The 25,557-nt window shown below is 43.0% G+C and overlaps 1 protein-coding gene across 1 annotated transcript in view; it reads left to right on the forward strand.

Moving 5' to 3' along the window:
* Positions 1-18,552, forward strand: part of Asxl3 (ASXL transcriptional regulator 3) — a 109,158-nt gene extending 90,606 nt beyond the window's left edge. The window contains exons 8-10 of the mRNA XM_015987193.3: positions 673-778; positions 4,997-6,947; positions 10,330-18,552. Coding sequence (XP_015842679.3) covers positions 673-778; positions 4,997-6,947; positions 10,330-14,079 — 5,807 coding nt within the window. The 3' untranslated portion in view covers positions 14,080-18,552. The remainder of the gene's footprint in view (positions 1-672; positions 779-4,996; positions 6,948-10,329) is intronic.
* The last annotated feature ends 7,005 nt before the right edge of the window (positions 18,553-25,557 follow it).

A 25,557-nucleotide genomic window follows, 5' to 3' on the forward strand; every position in this document is an offset into this window, starting at 1 on the left:
TTTCCAGACTATTTACCTGGCTCTGCTCTGCCACCATGGGATGCCATCGGGAGCTCCTGTCTCCTGAAGGAAATACTGATCTCTCTTTAGGGTGTGCATTGGGTAATTGACTCCAGCCTTCCTTTCTTATTTAATTTCATCCGATGTTCTGCTCAGAATTGGCCACTCAAAAGGACATAAATATGCATATTCATGTCTCTGTGCCTTGTGATCTAATCACTTATATAAGCCTGGTCATCCTTTAAAAGTGAACTCAAAAATCAACTCCTAAATGTAATCCTCTTTAATTGACTTAGGAAAAATTAAGTGCTGCCCTCTCTCTACTTTCAATGCATATATTATTCTTATGGCCTGTACAGGGCTTTTGACAATATTTCATAGTCCATTATGTGCCTTCTGCTTCCATCAGGATGATTTCCTCCAGGACAGTGGATATACAGTTTCATTTGCAGCCCATAGCATGTAATACCTTCACCAAATATTTTAGAGTTGGTCTAACGTGAAATGACCATTTGAGCGATGTTCATAAAAGGGGAATAGTAGAAATGCGACCATTACACATCTTACCTCTAACATTCAGTGAAGTTTACTCAAATGAATGACATGTGGTCTTTTTTGAATTGGCAGAGGACATGGCCATTTTAATTCAATTTATTGCCAATTTCTTTCTAGGAGAATTTACCCCAGAAATGCAATTACGAATAAGGCAAGAAATTGAGAGGGAAAAGAAAACAGAACCTTGGAAAGAAAAATTCTTTGAGAGGTTTTATGGAGAAAGGTAAGTACTAGAGCTTTTCTCTCATTTCTTTTAGAAGGAAATGAAAATGTAATTCTCTGCTTCACATGGCACCCTCATATGCTGTAAAACTTAATAAACCTGTGATAAAAGGCAATGGTCCCCCAGTGTACGAAATTGCAGGTAAAATTATAGTGGCATATCAGCACTTAAATTTTAAAAATGGGTTTTCAAGGTTTATAACATGTTCATGAAAATTCATCTTAGACCAAAAATCACGTGTGGAATCCTAAAGAAGTCAATTGTGATTTTCTTAAGTGGGTTTTGATCAAATTCTCTTAGTTTTTATCCACATATATTCATTAATGAATATTGCAAAGACAAGGAATTTTAGAAACATTTAGTTCTCATACTTGTTTCTTATAAATATTGACTTCATGTGTCCATTGTAGTAAGTGTGTGTTGGAGAGAAGCTGAGGTATTATGTTCCACTTTATCTTTGTAACCTGGGTTTATTGAATATTTTGAATATGCATTTGAGTTGGTTTACTTTTTTCTAATACATTGTGTGTGTGTGTGTGTGTGTGTGTGTGTGTGTGTGTGTGTGTGTGTGTGTGTGTGATGTGATGTGATGTGTATGTGCCTGCAGAAACATCATGCATGGCACCTTGTAGAAGTCAGAGAACAACTGGAGGGAGTCAGTTTTTCCTTTCCACATTGTTGCTTCGGGGTCTCAGCCATTGCATTTTGAACTCCAGGCGCTAGCCTGCCCTGGAGCCTTCTGTTGAGTTTCGATCTCTGCCTCCCACCTCACTGGAGGAGTGCTGGGATTGCAGGCCCTCCCCATTCTGTCCAGCTTTTTGCATGGTTTCTAAAGATCCATCTTTGGCCATTATGCTTGTATGGCTAGGACGTTTATCTGCTGAGCCATCTCCCTGGCCATGCTTCTTTTAAAAAGTAAACAATAGTAACCACATGGATATATGGTAGTCACTGAATTAACCTGAAAGCAGTTTCCCTCTGCATACTGTTGAGCAGAGAGACATGGTTTGCCAAGAATCTCAGTCTCAGATAATCAGATTTCTAGGAAAGGAGATCCAAATGCTATTGATTGTAGCTCCAGGTCTTTGTAGAAGAACTTGTTCTGACTAATGCTTGTATGAAAGACACAAAGATGGTTTCAGGTCATGTCTTCTGTACCATTTAGTTTCGTTTCACGAATTTCTCCTGTCAGTGAGTAAAATAATCCCAGGAATCTCACTTGAGCTTTTCTGCATAAGGAATTCCTGCTAAAGGTGCTTTGTATGTGCAAAGCCTGGTCCATAAAGTGCTTCCTGGGGGAGCATGCGGGGCTCAGTCAAGCTCCAGAACCAATGTGAAAGGTGTGTGTGCACATTTACAACCTCAGCACTTGGAAGGTGGGGTTGTTGGTCAGCTGACGCTACCTGTTTCATCAGCTCAAAGGTCAGTTCCAGAACCTGTATCAAAGGCCAAGTTGCATGCATATGCACACACACACACACACACACACACACACACACACGCACACACGCACGCACGCATGCACGCACGCACACTCACGAACGGTGGGAGGCAAATAGATAGCTCAGCATTAAAGGGCACTTGCTGTATAATCATGAGGTTCCTAATACCCACATGACAAACTTGCCATCCTGAAAATACCTATAACTCCAGCTCCAAGAGGTCAGATGCCTTTTTATGGCTTCTATACATTCACCTGTATATACACATACACTCATGTAGATACATAAACACAAATAATTAAATAAATATATAGATAAATAACTAAATATTATAAAGCCATGTCTGAGGAATAACACTGGAGCTTGACCTCTAGTCTCTGCATGTACACACACCAATGTTCACATGCACACACATGCAGCTGCACACACATGAAACATAACACATGTATACACACTCACATATACACAAAAGGCTTCTTATTCACCATGGGCTACCCTTGATGAATTGTCCTCATTAGTAGTATAATGAGGACTCTTTCTTTGATTGCTCTAGCAGGGTTCTTACATTCACATACACACATGCAAAACTAAATAGAGATAATTAATATATTTTCTCAAAACTCAAAAATGGGGCAGGCTAATAATATGTCTTCGTGTATTGTCATTAATGGTATTACTTAAGCCAGGTACATCAAAGGAATCCTCAATGGAAAATTTAAACATACACACAGATTTCAAGACCCACTTGAAATAAATATACTGATGTAGCATCTCTAGGAGTTGAACCCAGAAATTCACATTGTAAGAAACTAGGTCATCCAGAAGCCTGGCAGCATTAAGAACTATGAAGGACATAAAGCCCACCTGTAGATGTATCTACACTGCTGTTATTATAAAAGGTTATATATCAGGGAAAGTGAAAATAAAGAATACTATAGTTTATATAATGAAGTTCAATAAGTAGCTCAAAATCTTAATTCTATAAATAATTCTCATAAAAATTCACAAGTATGTGCATTTTCCTCAAGAGGTTTGGATACTTCCCAGATTCCCAAGAACATTTGATGAAGAGGCATAAGATGACAGCTACCATTCCATGAGTAACAACTTCCCACCATGTTTATCATGCTCTGAAATACAAGTTTGTAGTCTGGAGCTTTTTCTTTCTTTAGACCAGTGGTTCTCAACCTGTGTGTCATGATGCTTTCATAGGGGTTCCATAGTAGATATCCTGCATATTAGATATTTACATTACTATTTATAACAGTAGCAAAGTTACAGTTATACCATAGCAATGAAACTAATTTTATGTTTGAGGTCACCACAACATGAAGAACTGTATTAAAGGGCCATGGCCTTAGGAAGCTTGAGAACCACTGCTGTAGACCATCAGTAGGTTGGTTTTTTCACTCCATGACATCACTTAGCTTGCTTTTTGCTCTTTACTATCTTAATTTCATACTGGAGAACTGACACATGACAATAACTTCCTCTTTCATTTCACTATTCCTACATTACCTAGATACCCCACTGTAGGAGAGATTTGCTGTAGCACCAGACCCTTTCCAGTTGACTGGCACCATTTGTCTTTTTATTGCTCTAAGTTTTTCTAAGAATATTGCTATCCAAACCTTTCGTTGCCTGCACCCCAATTTGGCTTCATTTATAATGCATTTCTCTACCATCTGCTGCTGATGCTGCAACTTAAAATGAAGAAGAAAACAGTGACTCACTGCAAACTTCACTATAATTACACTTAGCCTTGCTCGGATACCTAATGTTGGAGTAGATTATCTTGGAATTTTTCTCTGCTGTCCTGTATGGAATGTCTTCATAATAAGGCATGCACACACATTTGATTGACACAAGTATCATCTGGCAGAATAACTCGAATAACTCCAAGTTCTTTTATTATTCTTCATATTTAGTTTGACAATTAGATGCCAAGATAAAAAATTGGGTAGCATTTCTTTTTTTTACTTTATATTCTATAACCCAAGTGCTGTTTTCCCTCCTTCCATGGGCAGGCCTCCCATGGAGATTAACCAAACATGGCATATCGAGTAGCATTTCTTAGATTGTTTTTAAGATATCTAATCTTTAGAAGTCATTTCAGTTTTAAAATTTGACCTATTTTATTAAATTTCCATTCATATTAATCATTTCCATTGCATACTTTAAAGTCTTTGTAATTTTTATATTATAAAGACATCTTTTTATTTTCTGACTTCAAAAAAATAGGATTTTATTTATTCTTTGATTCTCTGGCCATATTTTCTGATTCATTGTTATTTATAACATTCAAATTCCCTTTACTAATACTTGGTAAGATTTATAACTCTTTGCTTATAAAATAAATATTGCCTTTCTTTTTTTTTTTTTTTTTTTTTTTTTTTTTTTTTTTTTTTTTGGTATTTTCGAGACAGGGTTTCTCTGTGTAGCTTTGCGCCTTTCCTGGAGCTCACTTGGTAGCCCAGGCTGGCCTCGAACTCACAGAGATCCGCCTGCCTCTGCCTCCCGAGTGCTGGGATTAAAGGCGTGCGCCACCAACGCCCGGCTATAAATATTGCCTTTCTTAATTACCTGAAGCCTCTTTTAGGTATAAGGGCAGCACTAAGGCTATGTCAGGAACTATTTCACATAAATTAATCATGTGACTTAGTGGTTTTCTCATCAAGTCAATACATTTACTTTTATTGAATACTGAACTTGTAAGAGATCCAATCTGAGCCTTGTGCTTTATGACTGTATAATGATGTCTCTAATTTCTGCTCAGATTGGGCATGTCCAGAGAAGAATCCATAAAGCTCACTTCTGGACCCAACCATGATGGAGCTGCAGGGTGTTCCTCACATGGGAACTCTGGCATTCCGGGTGCTTCTGCACAGACAGCATTAGAAGAACAGCAACCAAAAATCATGAAAAGTTCAGCTTCCTCAGAGCCTGACTTCTGCACTACCATTTGCCCTATGTTAGAGGTTCCAGTGAAGGATGTAATGACAGAATCGGAAACAGAAGACATCTTTATCGCGGAGGAATCTGTGATTCAGGAGGAAGTGGCAGAAGAGGTAGAGACGAGTATCTGTGAATGCCAAGATGAAAATCATAAGACCATTCCAGAGTTTTCTGAGGAGTCTGAAAGTCCAGCCACCTCTTGTGAAGAGCCTCAGTTAGCAGTCCCTGAAGATAGCTTGGAGTCCTGTGTTGTAATGAATGATATTTTAGAAACTTTACCTCATATTGAAGTGAAGATAGATGAAAAATTGGACTGTCCCCAGGAAGAAATGTCAGTTGTTATTGACCAACTAGAAATCTGTGACTCTCTTGTTCCTTGCACTTCATCTGTCACTCATATCCTTGATGCAGAACAGAAGGAACAAGGAACCACTATAGTGACCAGCACTATAACCCTGAGAGCAGAGCCATCCCTGGAAAGCCAATTTCCAAATGAGGGAATCGCTGTAGACATGGAGCTACAGAGTGACCCTGAAGAACAGCTCTCGGAAAATGCTTGTGTCTCCGAGACTTCCTTCTCCTCTGAGAGCCCAGGGGGAGCATGTGCCAGCCTTCCATCCCCAGGTGGGGAAACACAATCCACATCCGAAGAGTCATGCACTCCAGCCTCTCTGGAAACAACATTCTGTTCTGAGGTGTCTAGCACTGAGAATACAGATAAGTACAGCCAGAGAAACCCTGCTGATGAAAGCCTTCATGTGTCTTTGATGTCAGAAGTCTCTCCACTAGCCACCTCACCCGAAATCTCAGAAGCATCTCTAATGTCTAACTTACCTCTGACATCCGAGGCATCACCAGTGTCCAACTTACCTCTGACATCAGAAGCATCTCCAATGTCTGATTTACCACTGACATCAGAAACCTCCTCAGTGTCTTCCATGCTTCTCACCTCTGAGACGCCTTTTGTATCCAATTTGCCTGTCCCTGCAGAGACTTCTCCAATTTCTAACTCTTCCATGAATGAAAGAATGATGCATCAACAGAGAAAGTCACCTTCAGCTTCTGAAGAAGCTCCCTCTCCACAGAAAGATGAATCTCCTGTCCCCACCAAGCCCCTGGGAGAGAACCTTATCTCCCACCCTCTGCCTTTGTCCAACATCCCAGAACCCATCAGCGTGAGTTCTTCCATCGTGCCTGAAGCACTCCCACCTGAAGAATTGCACAGCCAGACTCTGAGTCAGGAACCTTGTCACTCTCATGTTGAAATGGAGAAGCTCTACCCTCCTTCTATCCCAGAACTTCCCTCTCCAGAAATGATGAAGGTTAAAAACCACAGTGTCCTGCAAAGAACAGAAAAGAAAGGGATGTCCTCGCCATTAGAAGTCCCTGTCTTTTCTGAGGAGACAGAGACTGAGGGGAATGAGATTCCACCAGCTAAACTCCAGGAAAAGCAGTATGTCCCATCAGTAGATAAGGCTCCATTTTTAGAAGGCTCAAGAAACAAAATACATAAGCAGACCAGTATACTGAATAGATTGGAGACCTCACATAATTCCAAAACATCAGAGCCCTCCAAGTCACCTGATGGGATAAGAACTGAAAGTAGAGAATCAGAGATATCAAAGAGGAAAACTGTGGAGCATAGTTTTGGAATTTGTAAAGAAAAAAGACCCAGGATAGAAGAGGACCAGTCAGCCCGAAGCCTAGCATCCTGCAGTTCACCTGAGAAAGAGCAGCCTCCACGAGAGGAGCCTAGGGTGCCCCCTCTTAAGGTATGGTATTTTAAAATAGACTATTCTGGAAATATGGTCTCCTCTTTCGAAACTTAATTTTCAGAAATTAATTAGATATTTCTCTTTTTAGGCTTCATATAGCAAACTATAAACTAATCTATTCATACCAACTCTGTCATTAAATTATCTTTTAAAAAACTGCATAGAGGAGCCTTCAGAGATGGATTGGTGGCTAAGCACACTTGCAGCTCTTGCAGAGGACCCATGTTCGGTTCCAGCATCCATATCAGGTAGCTCAGCAGCACCTATAACTCCAGTTCCTGGGGATCCAATGCCTTCTGTACTCCACAGGACTTGCAAGCACAGTGTGGCTCACATACATATACATGCACATACATTTTTTAAATCATAAACTATACATTGAGCCAATGCAAGAAGACCTGAACCACCCATATGTTTTGGCAGCAGGATTTAAGAGCACTGTGGAGAACAGCAGGGCCTAGGGAATCCTACACAACACGGAGAGAGCAGGACTTTTGAGGATTTTAAGATACAGATGAGAAACTTGGGGGAGTGTGAAAGGTATGTTACAGTTCCACAGGTTTGGGGAAAGTGGTCAGAAGACAATCCAGGACTGAGAGATGAAGATCCAACACCCAACCACCACCTCCAAGGATAAGGAACATGTCTTTTGAGCCACTTTTGAATGTTTCCTATGCAAATTAATAAAATTTCTTTATTAACTGAGAGAGAATGCAGTAGATACACCAAGAAATCCAAAATTTAGTTTCCAAGATATTAAAGAAGCCTCAGACGTCACCAAATTATAAAGCTTTTTGGACAGATAACCCTGTTTGAATGCTTTTATTTTATCCTGGATCAGTTTGTCTCTTAAGAAAATACATAGGTTAAACACGTTATAGGTGGGTAAGGAAACTGAAAATTAAGGTTGATTCAAAATAAATCTCTAGTAGCATATCTTTCTATGCTTTTCCATATTTATTTGTGGCTTTTGCCTATGCCAGTTTATGTGTACACAGTGGATAATGTCCTCATCACAGGGAACTGTAGAATTAAGAATATCTTAAGCTTTTAACACGTACCAGCCTCTCAGTTTGTTCTGCTACACCCCACCGTATAGGTGATTCAGGATCTTTACAAGCCTGAGTTTTAAGAGTGTGGTTGTAGTTATTTTACTTAAGAAAGCCGTGTCTATTAAATAAGATTCTAAACATTAAAATGACTACTGTAAACACCACTTAATACATCACTCTGCTATTTAATTTCTAAACCACAGAAAGAAAAACATAAATATACGTTTTCAAGGAACTATTTTTTTTAGATATACCCATGTTATTTTTCTAATCAAAAGCTGATTTTCTAAATGTTACATGCTTCATTTAAATATATATTAATGGATTAGGCAGGTATATGATAGATGATATATGTCTACAGAAAGACAAACTATTCACTTAGTATTTGAATGTGATCTCTTGATAAATCAGATTTAGGTAGAACTTTAACATGTTTAATTATTTAGACTAAGGGAAACATAAAACTGAAAAATGTAATCCCTCTGGCAAATAGGTGATTCTTGGCCATGGATTGGAGAACATGGTTTATATGCAGTTTGTACATAAGAAAAGGGATTGCTTAGAGAGAAGGGATGTTCTACTAGAGGTCCAGAAATGCATCCCAGGAGGGAAGATCCTGTACCTGTCAGGAAGTTATAATGCCAATATCCTTATAGGTTTGGGAGAAAGGTAAAAGGTTTCTAGGAAAATCTTGTTCGAAATGGGAAAGGGAAAGACACAGAGCAGATTCCTTTGAACAGCAGAGTTAGGAGTTCACAGACTTCCTGTCACTGTCTAATCCCTGGGCAGATAACATCCATTGGAAGTGAAGACAACAACCAGAGCCCTTCCAGTTTCCAAACTGTAACTGAAATTTTTTTTAGTGATTAGGTCATCACAGCCTTACCCTGGGAGGGTGCATGCTGGCTCTTGTGTCTCCCAAATGAGTTTATGACTTTTTAGCGTATTAAATAGCAAAACTAGGTAAGCAATGTAGACTGTGCAACAGGTACAGTATACCTTTAGGTGGTCAATACTAAAAGAAATCCCAAATCATATCTTTTTGAAACACAAAAGTAGTGGGTCAACCACTCCTGCTTTTATGAAAATGCCATGACAGTACAGACCTCAAGTACTGCATCCTCTATCTACAGAAAGCCACTGACCAGAAATAACTGAACTCGTTTATAAATGTCCATAGTATGCTTATTACACATATTAGGCAGCAAGCTAACTGGTCCATCAAAACCATACCACCCTCCGATCCTGGAGCCAATGAGGCACACAGTGACCTTCCAGAGGATGGTCACCTTTACGAAAAGCCAGGGTGAGAGAGCTGTGATCTTCAGGCTTCTTGGCTAGAGCTATTTTCTTTGAACTAAATGAAGGGAGATTAAACTAGGAGAAAATACCTTAGATGGTTTGTTTTTCTCTAGCAGGGAAGATAATTTTAAAGGTAAGTATCTCTAAGTCTTTTTGCTCTGTCTGTCTATCTATCAACTATATTATCTGTGTATCTATAATTTATTATCTATTAATCTGTAATCTATCTATCTCATTTATCTACCTATCATCTATCCATCTATCTCTGTCATCCATCTATCATCTATCATCTGTCTATCATCTACATCTCTATCTATCATCTGTCTATCATCTATCTTTCTATCTATCATCTGTCTGTTTTTGAGACAGGGTCTCTCCATGTTGCCCAGGGTGACTGGGAACTCACTATGTAGCATAGGCTAGCCTCAGACTCGCACATTCCTCCTGATCATAAGTGTGCTTCACCATGTATGATCTAATCTTATGCTAAGAAAAATAATTTTTGCTCTATTTATACATGACTTTAAGAAGATTCAAGTCCTGCTAAATGAAATCACTGGCTGATGTCTTCATAAATGAAAACTTCACTGTCACATTCATACTGCATTTACTGTTTCTTTATATCCTAAAGATTCGTTCAGACAGTGAGATATCTTTCAATAATCCACATTATGACTGAATGCAGCTCACCCCTACCCACTAACCACCATTTTTAAGGCTGAGGTTCTCCTGGAGGCCAGGCCTGCTTTAAGCTCAATACATAGCCTAGGATGAGATCTGATCTCACTGTATAGCCTGGAACTAGTTATGTAGACCAGGCTGACTCCAAGATCACAGAGAATAACCTGCCTCTCTGTCCTGAGTGCTAGGGCTACAGTGATATAACCCAGGACTTTGTACATGCTAGACAAACACTCTACCAGCCGAGCTACATCCATGGTCCTCCTCCTCCCGTTGGGTTACCATACCCCACAATCTTCCTCGTTGGTTGCATACTAATACTAGCCATCTTTTCCTTCTTTCAGATACAGCTTTCTAAAATTGGGCCACCTTTTATCATCAAGAGCCAGCCAGTCTCCAAAGCAGAGTCCCGAGCATCTACTAGCCCATCAGTCAGCAGTGGTAGGAACACAGGAGCCAGGACCCTTGCAGACATCAAGGCCCGTGCCCAACAAGCTCGTGCCCAGCGTGAGGCTGCTGCAGCCGCTGCAGTTGCAGCTGCAGCAAGCATTGTCTCAGGAGCCATGGGAAGCCCAGGAGAGGGTGGGAAGGCAAGAACCCTGGCCCACATCAAGGAGCAGACCAAAGCTAAGCTCTTTGCAAAGCATCAGGCCCGAGTCCACCTCTTCCAGCCCCCCAAGGAGACCCGGTTGCCCACTCTCAGCTCCAAGGAAGAACCTCTCAATATGGAAGCCTCTTCTACCCCTGAAACAAAAATGGAAGGTTCCACTGGTGTCATCATCATCAATCCAAACTGCAGATCTCCTAGCAACAAGCCCACACACCTCCGGGAGACCACCACTGTATTACAGCAGCCTCTGAACCCGCCTCACATTCCAGAAACTGCCACTGACTTGTCTGTGCATAGTTCTGATGACAACATGCCTGTGTCACATTTAACTGAGAAAATTGTCTCATCTACCTCTTCTGAAAATAGCAGTGTACCCATGCTTCTTAATAAAAATCCCATCAACCCCGTCCCTATGTCTGTCTGCAGCACTGCTGTGTCGGGAGCAATTAAAGAGCATCCCTTTGTGAGTCCTGTTGACAAATCTTCTGTCCTCATGTCTGTTGACAGTGCAAACAGTACGATTTCTGCTTGTAATATAAGCCTGTTGAAATCCATCCAGGGATCTGACACTCCATGCATAGCCCTTGTACCAAAATGTATCGACAGGACTCCTATCCCAGCTGCTCCAGAAGGTACTGGACGGTCGAACTCCACGGATGGTAAGACCCTGCTTGTACCCAGCAGCAAGGCTGCTAACTTAGCGTCCAGTCAGTACACATCTTTGCCAGCTCCCACTGTTGGAAGTAATTTGCCAAACCATCTCTGCACTAGCTCTGTCTTGATTCCCCCCGCGGGGATTAGTAACAGATTTGCTTCTGAGAAGATAGCCATGTCTGGGAGTGAAGACCAGGCCACGGTGTCCATCAGTGCCCCCGTGAGAACAGCTCTCAGCTGTGGCGACTCAGTGGCTGTCACTGATCCACTGCTTTCACGCCCACCCATCGCAATGTTTTCGGGAAACATGCTCACTATAAACTCTTACGATAGCCCTCCCAAACTAAGTGGAGAAAGCCTGGACAAAAATTCAGGGCCTCGAAACAGGACAGACCATTCCAGAAAACCTCAGCAGCCACCAGGGGGCTTTGGCCCAGCCACCATAAACAGATCGATTCCATGTAAAGTCATTGTGGACCACAGCACGACACTGACCTCCAATTTGTCTCTGACTGTCTCCATTGGAAATGCAGAAGCAAGCTTGGATCCCCAGAGTAGGCCGGTGAGGACAGACATACCCATACAGCCTGTGGCGTGTCCTCAGGTGTCAGTCATTAGTAGACCCGAGCAGGTCACAAGTGAGGGTGTTGACCATGGTTCTGTTTTCATTGCTACTTCTACAGCTAAACAGGACTGTAAGACACTTCAGGCCACTAGCACCAGCCATCGAGAATTGCCCCTTGCTCTTCCAGATAAACTAAATGAAGTGGCGGCGCCTAGTCATGGCTTTGCTGAGCCGGCACGGAACTCGAGTGCTTTCAAGAGTGAAACAGACACAACCTGTAGCAATCAGTATAACCCAGGAAACCGGATTTGCTGGAGTGAAGAGCCAGTGAGAAACACGGGACAGCCTGTGGTGAGTCACTCGGGTTCGAGTAAACAGAAAGAATATCCCGAGCAGAGTGGGCTGAAGGCTGTCAAAACAGAGCACGCCAACTATGCACACGTGTCAGATCTCCACCCTCGGAATCTCATCACGAATGTCAGTCTTCCTGTGAAGCCCGAACCCCATGAAGTAGACAAGGGTTTTAGAATGGACACGGAGGATTTCCCTGGCCCTGAGCGTCCTCCTCCAGCCCCAGAGGTGACAAACAGTGTTAGTGGTCAACAAACCCAGGCCACGAAGCCTTCCGCCACAAGCCCCGCGGAAGAGGCTATCTCCTTGGCTACCGACACCCTGAAAAGACTTCCAAGTGCAGGCAGCTCAAGCTGCCGCCTGTCTTCCGTGGAAGCGAACAACCCACTGGTGACACAGTTACTGCAGGGCAACCTGCCTCTGGAAAAGGTGTTACCGCAGCCGAGACTGGGAGCCAAACTGGAAATCAACAGGCTCCCTCTGCCCCTTCAAACTACCTCAGCGGGTAAGGCAGGGCTGGAGAGAAGCCTGGTGGAAATGCCGTCCAGCTCCCCAAATCCAGACGGTAAAGGCTATTTGGCAGGAACTCTAGCACCACTCCAAATGAGGAAGCGAGAAAACCATCCCAAAAAGAGAGCGGCCAGGACGGTGGGAGAGCACGCTCAAGTTAAATGTGAGCCAGGGAAGATGGCGATGGATCCAGATGTCAAAGCGGTACCCTGCGTCATCAGTCCAGGCGTGAGTCAGCTAGGACACAGCCAGCCATTTAAGCAAGAACGGCTTAGCAAGTCCTCCATGGCCAACAGGATCATGCCCAGCCCCGAGGTCAAACAACAGAAACGGCTGTTGCCTGCATGTAGCTTCCAGCCGAGCCTGTTCCATGTGAACAAAAACGATGGCTTCCACGCTGACACTAGTACCTCACACAGACAGCAGTTCTACCAAATGCCCATGGCTGCCAGGGGACCCCTTCCCACTGCTGCTCTGTTACAGACCTCGCCCAAGACCCCAGTGGGCTGCAGTGCATTCGCCTTCAATAGGCATCTTGAACAAAAGGCATTGGGAGATGTCAATCTTCCTTCAGCACCTCACCAGCTAAGACTAGCCAATATGTTGTCCCCCAACATGCCCATAAAGGAAGGCGAGGACGGGGGAGGCACCACACACACAATGCCAAGCAAAGCAGTGGTCCATCCTCCACTGCCACTTCCACCACCACCACCTCCCCCACCACCCCCTCCACCCTTGGCCTTGCCCCCACCACCCCCTCCACCCCCTCCACTACCTCCACCTCTCCCTACTGTCGAAGTCCCATCCGATCAAAAGCAACCACCAGTTACCATGGAAACCAGTAAGCGACTTAGTTGGCCCCAGTCCACTGGCATATGTAGCAATATCAAATCAGAACCTATTTCTTTTGAGGAAGGTTTAAGCAGCAGCTGTGAACTGGGCATGAAACAGGTTTCGTATGACCAGAATGAAGTGAAAGAGCAGCTGAAGGCATTTGCATTAAAAAATGCAGATTTTTCTTCCTACTTGCTCTCTGAGCCTCAAAAGCCTTTCACCCAGTTAGCTGCTCAAAAAATCCCAGTGCCCCAGCAACAACCGCTCTGTGGAAGTTACCCGACCATACACTTTGGGAGCACAAGTTTCAAAAGGGCAGCATCTGCCATCGAAAAGTCCATTGGGATTTTGGGAAGTGGCTCCAGCCCTGCCACCACCACAGGCCTGGCAGGTCCGAACACTCAGATGCCCGTTCAGAACTTTGCAGACAATAGCAACACTGACGAGTTAGAGCTGAAATGCTCTTGCCGGCTCAAAGCCATGATTGTGTGCAAAGGCTGTGGGGCCTTTTGCCACGACGACTGCATAGGTCCTTCCAAACTTTGTGTAGCCTGCCTGGTTGTCCGATAAGAGCTGAGTGAAAGATGCAGTGCCCCCCCCCCCATTTTTAACATGAAAAAGCCTAACAGGATTAGGAAGGAGTCAAATAAGGCATTGACTTCTATGCTGGCATATCTCATTGAGGAGCTTAGTCATCTGTTTCTTCTAGGTGATTGTTTTCTTACCTCTCTCATACAGGGGAAGATGCAGCACGCAGGAATGGCTTTTGCCTGTTCAGTCACTATTCACAGCTTTGATGTGTTTGTCTGTGTATACAGATCACTGCCTCATTCTTTTTCTTTTTCTTTCTTTTTTTTTCTTTTTTCTTTCAATCCAGGCCTAGACAGGGCAACCTGAGTTGTCTAATCACCAGATATGCAGATGTTGAAAAACTATGACAAACATGACCTAAGTTGGCCAGGTGTCTTTCCATAGATTGGACATCACAGCAAGCATTTCTGCGGTGATGCTGTGGGACCTACCCATACCCAGTGGCTCAAGGCATAGTAGGAGCGGGAGCCTAAAGATATGATTCTTCCTATTTACCCTGATCACAGAAAGTGCATGAAGGATGTGTCAGTGGCATCCACTGTACCAGCTCTCTTTCCTCCTTTCTTACTCTTTCTCAGAAACTGACAAAAAAAATCCTGAATTGGCTTTGGATTCTGTCCACAAATTGTGGTTGAATATGCATTGTAACTGAATTGACATCGGAGCCCGGTGCTATAGGTGGTGTGATTCTAGCCCTTGGATATCCAATAATGTAAGGTCCATTGGCTGATAATCATGGGACCAGAGTATTGTGGTGTTCCACGTGTGGGTTTAAGAGCAAATATGAAAATCCATGCCCTGATATTAGAAATAAACAATAAAATGCTGTATGTGCATGTATAGTGGGTTGATGATGTAAGGTAATAAACATTCTAATCACTCCAATCCAATAACCACATGGAAACTGTGGGTGTGGAAAGCAACTATTGCCCTTATTCACACCAGTGCACTCTGACCTTTGCAGAGATGGGCCACCTCCTTTTGCAAGTTGGTAGGAACTGATGATAGGAACTACAGAAGGCTGAATGAAGGGTAATATTTTTTCAGAACCATTTCTCCCCTCTTGATTCCCAGTCTACACGGTTGTCTTTGACTCTGAAATAACCCTTATTTTCAAAACTTGCTCCCTCCTGCATGTGTTGCTATTTCTTTCCTCAGACCTAGGAGAGGGGATGGCAAAGGAATACTGCATCTCAGTTATCTTCAGTGTTCATCCCGTGAAAACTCTGGGGAGCTGAGCTACTTCCATCTGCTGACTACTCTCACACTGGAGACAGCTGTGCCTGACAAGGCTCTGCTCCCCAACCCAAGCTCCAGAGCACACAAGACTAAAGGAAGGAGAAGTACACCCACTTAACTTCAGACTCAGAGCACAAAGTGCAAATGCCATTAGTCCATTGATTGTGCCTGTAGACTTAAAAATTAAAGAATTCAGAGGGAAAAATCTCTTGTGTCTAGGGTCAGAGTGAAAGATATTTTCATGTGGGATCATCTTGTCAACGTAAACATTTCTGACATTCCTTGAAAATGTATCTTCAAAAGTGAACTGGAATGAGTAGAAACCCTTCATACATTCCTGAAAGAAAACAAAACAAAACAAAGACCACTATGTTTTTAAAAAAAAAAAAAAACACACACACATAATAACTGGGGTGGGGTACTTTCCTCTAAATCTATTATTGTGATGTTGCCAAATCTCCTTAGGTGACAGAGACGTTGTTCTAACAAATTCCTGAAGGCGAAAGGTCCTTTATCTTAAAGACAAGCAAAGAAAGGGCTGCCTGTGGCAGTGGCCCTGTGCTTCAGTCCTGTCCCTGCCTTTTCATCTGAAATCTGTCTATTGACGATGGAAAAGTCAGTGAGGCACTTAGCTATAGCCCAAGGACCGCAACCTTAGGGCCAGGCTGTGAGCTGCCTGCCTGCCTGGGTGTAGCTGTGCTGATCGGTGATGCCCTTATGGTCTGCTTGGGTATGATATCATCTTAATTCTGAAGCTTGTGCTCTTAGCCTCACAGCGGGGCACCCCAAAACACAGTGACACTTGCATGCCTACCCCTTCCTATTTAATCGCTGCTATTCCAGCGCCAGATACTGTCTACACCAGCAGATTCTGAACTACAGCGTCAGTACCTGACACCAAGTCTCCGAAGCCTTTGCACTCTGTATGAGAGGGGACAGTTGAGGCTGGAGGGACCCTGGGCTCATTGTCAGTTGCACCTTTGTTGAATACTGCCTGCCAATTGCTTCCTGGGAATAAAGAAAAGTGTCCTTCTGTATGTTTGGATATTTCACATAGTAAGTTTGGAAATTCAAATGTTGATAGTGCATGGATTCTGTCACCCAGGTCCAAAGAGCATAATTTTTCTAGAACCAGCTTCTTTTCTGCCCCGGTTCAAATTCTGGACATTCTCTTATTGTTTATTTTCCTGAGACATTATCTTTGGAGTGAGTATAGTAATGAAATTCAGGAGCAAAATGTCGGCTAGGTATTTTGTAGGTGTGCATTTCACGTTTATACAAAAGCCAGCCTATTCGAATGAGGCAAGCAGCTTCCCGGCTTCCTGATTCCACGTGTTTGCGTGCGTGTGTGCAGCTCAGCACTGCTATTTACTACGCGGCTGTGGTGGTGTAATGTGCAAACTGTACGTGTGCATTTTCCTGGTCACTGGACGCTGTTAGTCCCCTATCAGGAACTGAACTCGCACGCGTGACATGTATTTATTTTTAATCACAAAGGATGTATTTCTCAAAATAGCACTTTTGAAGCAGGGGAGGGAAGGAGACTACCATGCCCCTATTCCCCTCCATGTGATATGCATATGCCTGAGGTGTATAAAACATTTAGCTAGTTAATGGGCATGTTAATAAAAGCATTCTGATGCAAATTCATTTTCAAAATGAAAATATTTTTCCTTCCCCAAAGTGAGAATGCAAAATGCAGTGACCAGAGCACCATAGTTATGTAGACTATTTCCCTGTGAAGGCCTAGTGTTAAGAAACAAACTTGAAAACCTATGAGCCTGAGCCAGGTTGCTAGACCGACTTCATGGCAGTATGTGTTTCTGGGGTGAGCTGTAGGACCACAGCTGACTTCTGGACCTTGGATATTCTTACTCAGTTCAAAATAAGCATAGAGAAATCAGCTGGTGCCTGTGGTGCTTCATGATGTAGTCAAAAATAGTACTTTAAAGAGTACACAATGCTGCAAGCCGGACTCCTTTACAAACACTCGCACAATTTAAAAAACAAACAAACAAACAAACAAACAAAAACAACTTGCTGTGGCCAGTCTCCCAGCTTCTCTGGGTGGGGTGTGATGACGTCCAGGTGGTAGATGCTGAAGCCCAGCTTGACCACTGCCTGGCCCTAGCCTGGTGTGGGAGCCCAGCATCCTAATAGCTGCCTGGGATACCTACCCCATCGAACACGCAGAGCTCAGACTCAAGGTCCACCTGTGTTCCCCGAGAACAATGTGAAGAGTCCTGGGACAGAACTTACCCACTGTCAGGGGCCTATGTAGCCAAAATGTCACTGTAAGAGTTGTGTTGCTTCCTCTGTCCTCATGGTTGTCACTGTAAAGCGAACAAAAGGCATTTTTACTATAATTTAAAGGAGCTGCTTTTTTTTAATAGCATACACTATTTAGCTTTGAACTATATTTTATAGTCACAGAATAATCTAGACTGTAGAGAAACTTTGCTGTGTTTGTGCTGTTCACGAATGTTCCAGAAAAGTGCTTTACCTGGTTTCCCCTTCCCTGGCTCTGCTGTACCCTTTCCTTGCTTCGCAGAAATCCGATCTCATTCATGTTTTCAGTACCATTTTTTTTTTAATGTGTTTGTTGTGGACTGTTCTTTCTTTGGGTCAGTATTCTAAATGTTTACATCTGTTTGACATTAGCCCTGTAATGCCTCTTTTTTTTGTTCAAAGGCGGAATTTTCTCCTCCAGTAAAACAGCAAAATGTGAAGTCCACCCAAACACAGCAAGCATGGCACACACAGACTGGGGGCCCAGGCCCTGACTGTACACAGACATTTCCTATCAGCATACGCAAGAGCGAAACCCTCCTTCAGTCCTCTACCAAAGAATATATTATTCCCACAGGAAAAACTCAGAAAGGTGTGTAAAACCCTCAGGAGGAGGAGCAGTTCATCCAGGAGACTGCTACAATTGAATAATGGTATGCTTGCTTTGATACCTGACTAAATGTGACTGGCTGCAACAAGCATTTCAGAAGAAGGTTTTAGGCAGTGTTTTGTTTAGAATTCAGGGATCATGCATTCTTTAATGGTGCTGTTTGTTTTTTTATTTCTTTTCTACAAAGAATAAAAAGTGTTGCCTACAAAAGTAACTGCTCATGATAATGTAAGTTAAATGGAATGTCTGTCTCTCTATGTTTCTATGTTTTTCCTTTTCTCCAAGTAAGAATTTGGTTTCAGTATCAAAATATTCTGGAGAAAATAAAGAAATGAAAACATGAAACATTTGTCATTTGAATTTGTTAATGCCATGAGGTTTGAACATTCTATTCATGAAAACATAGAGAAAAAGCATATACCATTGAATTATCTATTCATTTTTTGGTGTGAAGAACTGTCAACATGTGATTGTAAGTATTGGTAACAGTAAAAACAGAAAAAAATGTCTGCTGTGCATATAGTCTGCAGCAATTTTTGAGCCTTGTCAAAAACATCTTAATTTCTTATATCAAAAGTATTCTTGTAAAATAAGTTGTTACTGCCAGAATTTTTATCTTACAAAATGAGAGTAATCTTTTTAAGAGAATTGTTCTGGCTAATATTATGTCCTAGCTGAACTATTGTAGCTGTAGTTATGTGTATACAGTGCTATGAACCATTAGAGCAGAACTGCCCCAGTTGCGTGTATCTAGGTTGAGGAAATATGCACATCTTTCTGGTAAGATGAATCAGAAACCATTAAACATAATTGGCTGTTAACTCAGCACATCTGTGCTTTATGCACATGGAAAACATTGTCTTTGACCACCAGATGGCGAAAGAGGATGTTTAACTTTTGGAGCCTGGGTCCAAGTTGCTGTGTATTATTTTCAGTAACTGTTAACCAGTTAGCAACATAGTTCATTTTCTTTACGATCACAGGCTTTTGTATGTATTTGTGTCACTTTATTCCACATACCTAGTCCAGTACAAAATCCACTATATCCCATTTAGCACACTGTGGGGCTGGAGAGAGAGCTCAACAGTTCAGTGTTCTTGCCCTTGAGGAGGACCACCGCCTCTGCCTCACAACACCAGCATTGGGTGACTCACGACAACTTGTGACTCAAGTTTCAGTAGATCCAACATGTTCTCCTGGTCCCTGAGGGTGCATACACACACACACACACACACACACACATACACGCACACACAGGCGCATGCACCCTAATTTAAAAAATTCCTTAGGAAAAAAATGAACTATCATTTCTTAGGTTGGTATTTATGTAAAATGACTTGAATGTTTTATATGTTTTAGTTTATTCATTTTCATAAGGTGGATATGGATATACAGTTTTGTATAAAAATTCCTTTTAATTATTAATAGGGTCTGATTTGAGTAACAATCTTTCTGATGATATAAATTATTTATTTGTGTCCATCATGGCCTTTATGTGGGTCTCGTAGTTCCTTAGTTCTAACCTGCCTATCTTGGTATAATCAAATGTAATTAAGACTTTTAGAAACATACTCTCAGGGCTAGAGAGATTTCTCAGTGTCTCAGAATATCCCTTGTTCTACAGAGGACCCAGGTTAATTACCAGCACACCCAACAGCTTAGAACCATGTATAACTTAGAACCAGGGGCTCTGACACCATCTCTGCTACCTCCAGGCACTGCACTGATACTGTACACAGGCATGTATGCATGCCAAACAGTCATACACTTAAAGTATAAATAAATCTAAAAGAATAAATTAGAAGTAACCTCACTAGGAAAGTGACTGATACAGTGATTTATGAGCTTTCTTCTGTGTGAGACAACTGGATAGAAATCCTAGTCCATAAAAGTAATTGGAGTATTTTTGCCCTAAATCAGTTAGATCTAAGATCTCAGCTGCCAAGCACACAGTTATCCAGAGTGATAAGAAAAATGAAAAGTTGGAGTCATCAAATGTCATAGCTAACACAGAAATTTAAGGTGAGTAATGACTGTTAGACCCTCAAAACACTTTTCTCCGAGTCACTCACGGAGTTAAATGCCACTGGTGCTCACTGGTCAGTAGAGTGACCCACTAAAGTGGCTATTTTGCCACTTTCATTTCAAATGAAGTTTTGTAACTATGTTAAGTGATACCCATCATGGTGCCCGTTCATAAGAAAAACTGATGTTAAAGGTAACTATTAAATCCTGGAAGGAACTGATCAGTCCTAGGAGGTACGCAACAAATCAGGAGATGTCGTGGGATTGGCTGGGATTCAGCGTGGATGAAGCTGCTACCTGCATCTGCACTCTCAGTGCGGAGGGCCTATTTGATGTGCATTGTGTGCCTTCATGGGACAATTCATCTCTATGGTACTATTGTAAGCAGAAATGACCACTTACTATCTCCACATCACAGAGCTCTCCCTCACACACAAAGGCACACATATATGAGAGAAGCACATATGTGGGTGGTATGTACGTATGTGTATGCTGTTTTGCATGTGTGGGGTCATATGAGTATGCATGTGCATGTGCGTGCAGATGCCTAAGCATTTACATGGGTGCTGAGGAACTAGACTCAGGCCCTCATTTACAGAGTGAGCACTCTAACTGCTGAGCCAGCTCTTCAACCCTCATGTAAGTTTGAGGGAAACCATTTCTGGGTGGTTCAAAGTAAGCTTCCCCAAGCATAATGGAATGTCTAAGAATCCCCCTTTGGGCTTTTTCTAAGTAGGTCAGTGGACACTCCTCATAAGGATCAGAATATTGGCTACTTTCAAAGAATATCATGGATCCTTGAAAGTTACACACAGTTTGTTATATTTTTCATCTTTATCACAAGCTTCTGGTTTGAAAATAGACTTCACTCATGACCCAAATACACATCTCCAATTCCAAGTCAGTCTCACTTCAGGGAAGCAGGTATACAGACTTCTCATCCTTCAATAATCAAGGAACACAGATTCAGAGGTGTGCAGGATCAAGGCTCTAATAATATTTTGCTTAATTTTTTGGTGTCTGGTATCCATTTCTTCTTCCTGACCTAAGAAAGTGGGGCCACCTCAATCATGAGGAAAGAGAAACTTCTGAGTGTTCTCACCACACAGAACTTGCAATGATTGTGTGTTTCCAACTAGGCATAAAATGTAAATATTGTAATGTAAAAACCTGCCTATCATTCCAAATCTCAAAATAAATTGAAAGGACTGGGGAGAGTTCCCCAAGAGAGCTTCTAAGGGGAGCCACTAAGTTATTTCATACCGTTTCTTCTTTTACCCTGTAGACTCAACATTATTTTTGCTTGCTTTTAGTACTACACATTTTTATATAAAAATCTTTATCAAAGATTTCTCTGTGGAGAAATCAGTTGGTATCTTGAAAAGAAACAGTCAACGTTAAAAAAAAAGAAAAAGAAAAAGAAAGAAACTTTGAAAATTATCTTCAAGGTAGAGTGCTATATGCCGGATGGTTTCTTTTATTGCAGACTGGCCAAGCATCAGGAAGACAGGACGGAGTGTGTGGAGGGAAGGAGTTGGGTTAGTCAGTAAAGCTCTTGCCTTGCAAGTATGAAGATCTCAGATCCCCAGAAGGGCCAACACGGGAGTGCCATGGTAATCCCAGTGCTGCAGAGGCAAAGAGAGATCTCTGGAAGCTGGAGGGCCAGCTAATCCAGCATACTTGGTGAAGTTCTGGGTCAGTGAGACGCCCCCTTCCTCTCCTCTTCCAGCTTTCCTTTGTGCTCTTCTCTCTTTTCTTCACCCATCCCCATCACCTCCCCCTCCTTTTCCTTCTCATCCTCTCCCTTTTATTGATCTCTTGATGGAGGAAAGATGCTTTTGTGCAAACTTTTCTTTACAAAAGCTTCACTTCAGAAATACCTGGACTGATCAAGACTCTGACTATACAGGCAGCTGTGTATAGCTGGAAGCCGGAGGTGTGGTCCTCCCCAGGGAAGAGCACAGCAATTCATTGTCCAGGGTCAAATGGTCCCTGCTGAAAATACACATACAGGAAGCATTTTGTGGATGCAACAGGTTATATGTAGGGATGTGTGTGTGTGTGTGTGTGTGTGTGTGTGTGTGTGTGTGTGTGTACAAAAATATGCATACAAATGAAATAATAATTGATTTAAGAAAAAGGCTATGAATTTAAAAGAGAGCAAGGAGGGCTATATAGGAGAGCTTGGTGAGAGGAAAGGGAAGGGGAAAATATTGTAATTAAAATACAATCTCAAAAATAAAAAGAATCTTGTTCTCTTCCTATAGATACTTTTCTTTGCATAAATTTTTTACACTTTTAACTACATATTCTACCAGACACAGAAATTTCTGAGGATTATTCCTACAATGCAGGCTCTATTTTATTTTTTAGGGAAAATAGTTTTAATGCCCTTTGTATTATATTCATCATTTTACAAATAAAATTATAGAAACCTGAACTTTGGGCTGATATATGATCAAACTATCAGAATTTTTTGTGTTTTACATTAAAAATAGTAGCATATAAGGAATGGACATCAAAATTGCTAGCACGTAATGAGTACTGACTAGGCACCAAGTTAAGCTCTCTGTATGTATTGATGCATTAATGCAGCAGCCCTATGGGGAAAATGTTGCTATTAGTAGTAGTATTCCTAAAATGGATGAACTAAAGATGCACAGAAATTAAATTGCTAAAGATACATAGCCATTAAACACTTGGTAGATAGTTTGACTTTGAAATCCATGCCTTTAATGGATTGTTAAATCAGTATTACCTATTAGTAGGAAATTTTGAGAACAGATACTTCATTTTAAATTTCAAGAGAATGGCATTGGGATATTCCTTGGAGTAACACTGCCAGCTCTGACCCCAGGATGCACAGAATATAGGACTATCTCACAGAAGAGACTCAAATTCAGAAGGCCTTGCAAATTCAGGGCCAGAGGAAGAACCCTTGACCTCCAAACCAGGGCCTTTGCTCCTTGTGTTGATTAGGATTTTTTTCTTCTTTCTTCTGTTTTTATTATTTAAAACAGTTTTAACCATTTTTAAATTATTTTTTCTCAATATTTATTGATTCTCTGTGGATTTCAGATCATGCAGTTCATCTCATTATGCCCTCTGCCCTGCAACCTCCCCACCGCCCCCCCAAAAAAACCAAAATTTAAAAGAAAAACCAAAAATGAACAAAAAAATAATAAAAATTTAAAAAAAGAATCTCATGGTGGAAGCTGTAGTGTGGCCATTGAGTCACACAGTTTACCTTTTTGTCCATTCACCTTTACTTGTAAGTATTCATTGCTGTGAGTCACTGGTCTGGCTCCAGGCCTCTGGCTTCAGCTGTACCACTGATAATGGGCTCTCCCTGGGGCTCCTCTTGGATATCCTGTTGTTGTCCAGTGTTGTGGAGATCCTGCAGTTTTGGATCTGTAGGTTTGTCCCTTTCCCATGCTCCAAATGTTCATAGATGGGGTGTGTGTCGGAGTGGACCAACTCATAGCCCTCGTTTTGGGCCTGGGTGGTAGCTGGGTTGGTCCACCTGCCAGCTTGCCCTCATAGTCCCTCACAGGGTGAGCTCTCCAGCACTGCCTTGGCTAGATCACCCAGTGAGGCCTGTTACAAGGAGCGGGGCCAGTTCTCCTGTTTTCAAGTCCCCAGATCTGGCCCATTCACTGTTTTACTGCTTTGTCCAGGTGAGGTGCAAGGCCCCCTCTCCTGACTACTGTAGTGGGTATGGGGAGAAGGGGGAGGTCAGCTCTCCTGCTCTGGAGAGCTGGACAGCTGGGCTTCCCTGCACATTCCCTCTCCACAATAAGGTCAGGGTCATCTCTAGTGTGCTGTACAGACAGGGTGCAGGGTCTGCTCTCCTGTGTGCTGCAGCTAGTGAGGGACTGGGCAAGCCCTCTTACTCTCATGGCCCTGGGGCCAGCTCTCTTGCCTGCTGCAGGCAGCAGTGGGCAGAGGGAGGAATGCATTTTTCCCTCACCCATGTCACAACATGGCAGACTGGGGCATGGTTAGCTCTGCTACCATCATGTCCCCAGGGCTGGCTCACCTGTGTCCCTGACAAAAGGGTCAGCTCTAGTATGCTGCCGAGCTGGGGTGCAGAGCCCGCTCTCTTGTGTGTAGCAGCAGTGAGGGGCAGAGCTAATTCTCCCACTTTCATGACCCTGGGGCCAGCTCTGTGACCTGCTGCAGGTGACAATGGGTGAGCTGGGCAGGGGGGGGAATATGTTTCTCCCACCCATGCCACCACATGACAGATGGAGGGATGGTGTCAGCTGTCCTGCTCTCAAGCCCTCGGAATCAGCTCACTTGTGTCCCCGACAATAGGTTCAGCTCTAGTGTGTTGCCCTGGTGAGTTGCACAGCCATGATGAGAGGTGGAGCCATTTTTCTCAAGTGCATGGGGGTGGGCAGCTCTCCCCTGAGAGGCAGGGTCAGCTCTCCTGCTGGAAGTGTGCAGTGAGGGGCAGAGCCATTTATCCCGGGGCCAGCAAAAGGCAGGGCTGGCTAAGCACGACTCTCAGATTTACACACATGTGGTTCCTCAGACCCCCTGTGCTAATACCAGCCATGAACATCACTCCAGACCCCAGCCGCTGCAAAACTACTCACTCAGATATGGCTCTAGGCAGTGACCTGGGCCTGGATGTCTCCATGGCCCCAAATGACAGAACAGGCCACCCAGATCAGTACGGCCCCTGTAGCAGCATGGCCCTTGGACACTAAGGTAGTCTCAGAAGGCTGACCAGGCTCTGATCATTCCATCTGCATGGCACTCAGTGGTAACAGGAGCCATGGACATCAGCTCAGCCCCTGGCTGCCTTGGGATGAAAGACCCAGACATGGCTCTCAGCAGTAGCCTTGCCTTAGATGACACCATGGCCCCGGGTGAAAGTACAGGCCAATCTGGATAGCATAGCTCTGGCAGCAGCATGACCCTCAGATGCCTACCTGGCCACAGGCTGCAGCCCAGGCCCCAGGCATCCATGTGGTGTTTGGTGGCCTAATGGGCCACAGACATCAATACAGAACCCAGCTGTGGTAGGTCCATGGACGCAGACATGGTCCTATGTAGCCAGAAGTTTCTCTGGTCCTGCCCGGCCCTGTGGTTGGAACGAATCTCTCCCACCCATGTCCCACAGCCTCTTGGTCCCAAGTAAACACACAGAGGCTAATATTATTTACAAACTGTAGGATCTATGGGTCAGGCTTCTTGCTAGCTAGCTCTCACAACTTAACTCAGCCCATTTCTATTAATCTATGCATTTCCATGTGGCTTCATGACCTACCAGTACTTTCACATCT

The sequence above is a fragment of the Peromyscus maniculatus genome, chromosome 19 (genome assembly GCF_049852395.1).
Source record: "Peromyscus maniculatus bairdii isolate BWxNUB_F1_BW_parent chromosome 19, HU_Pman_BW_mat_3.1, whole genome shotgun sequence".
Classification (NCBI taxonomy): domain Eukaryota; kingdom Metazoa; phylum Chordata; class Mammalia; order Rodentia; family Cricetidae; genus Peromyscus; species Peromyscus maniculatus.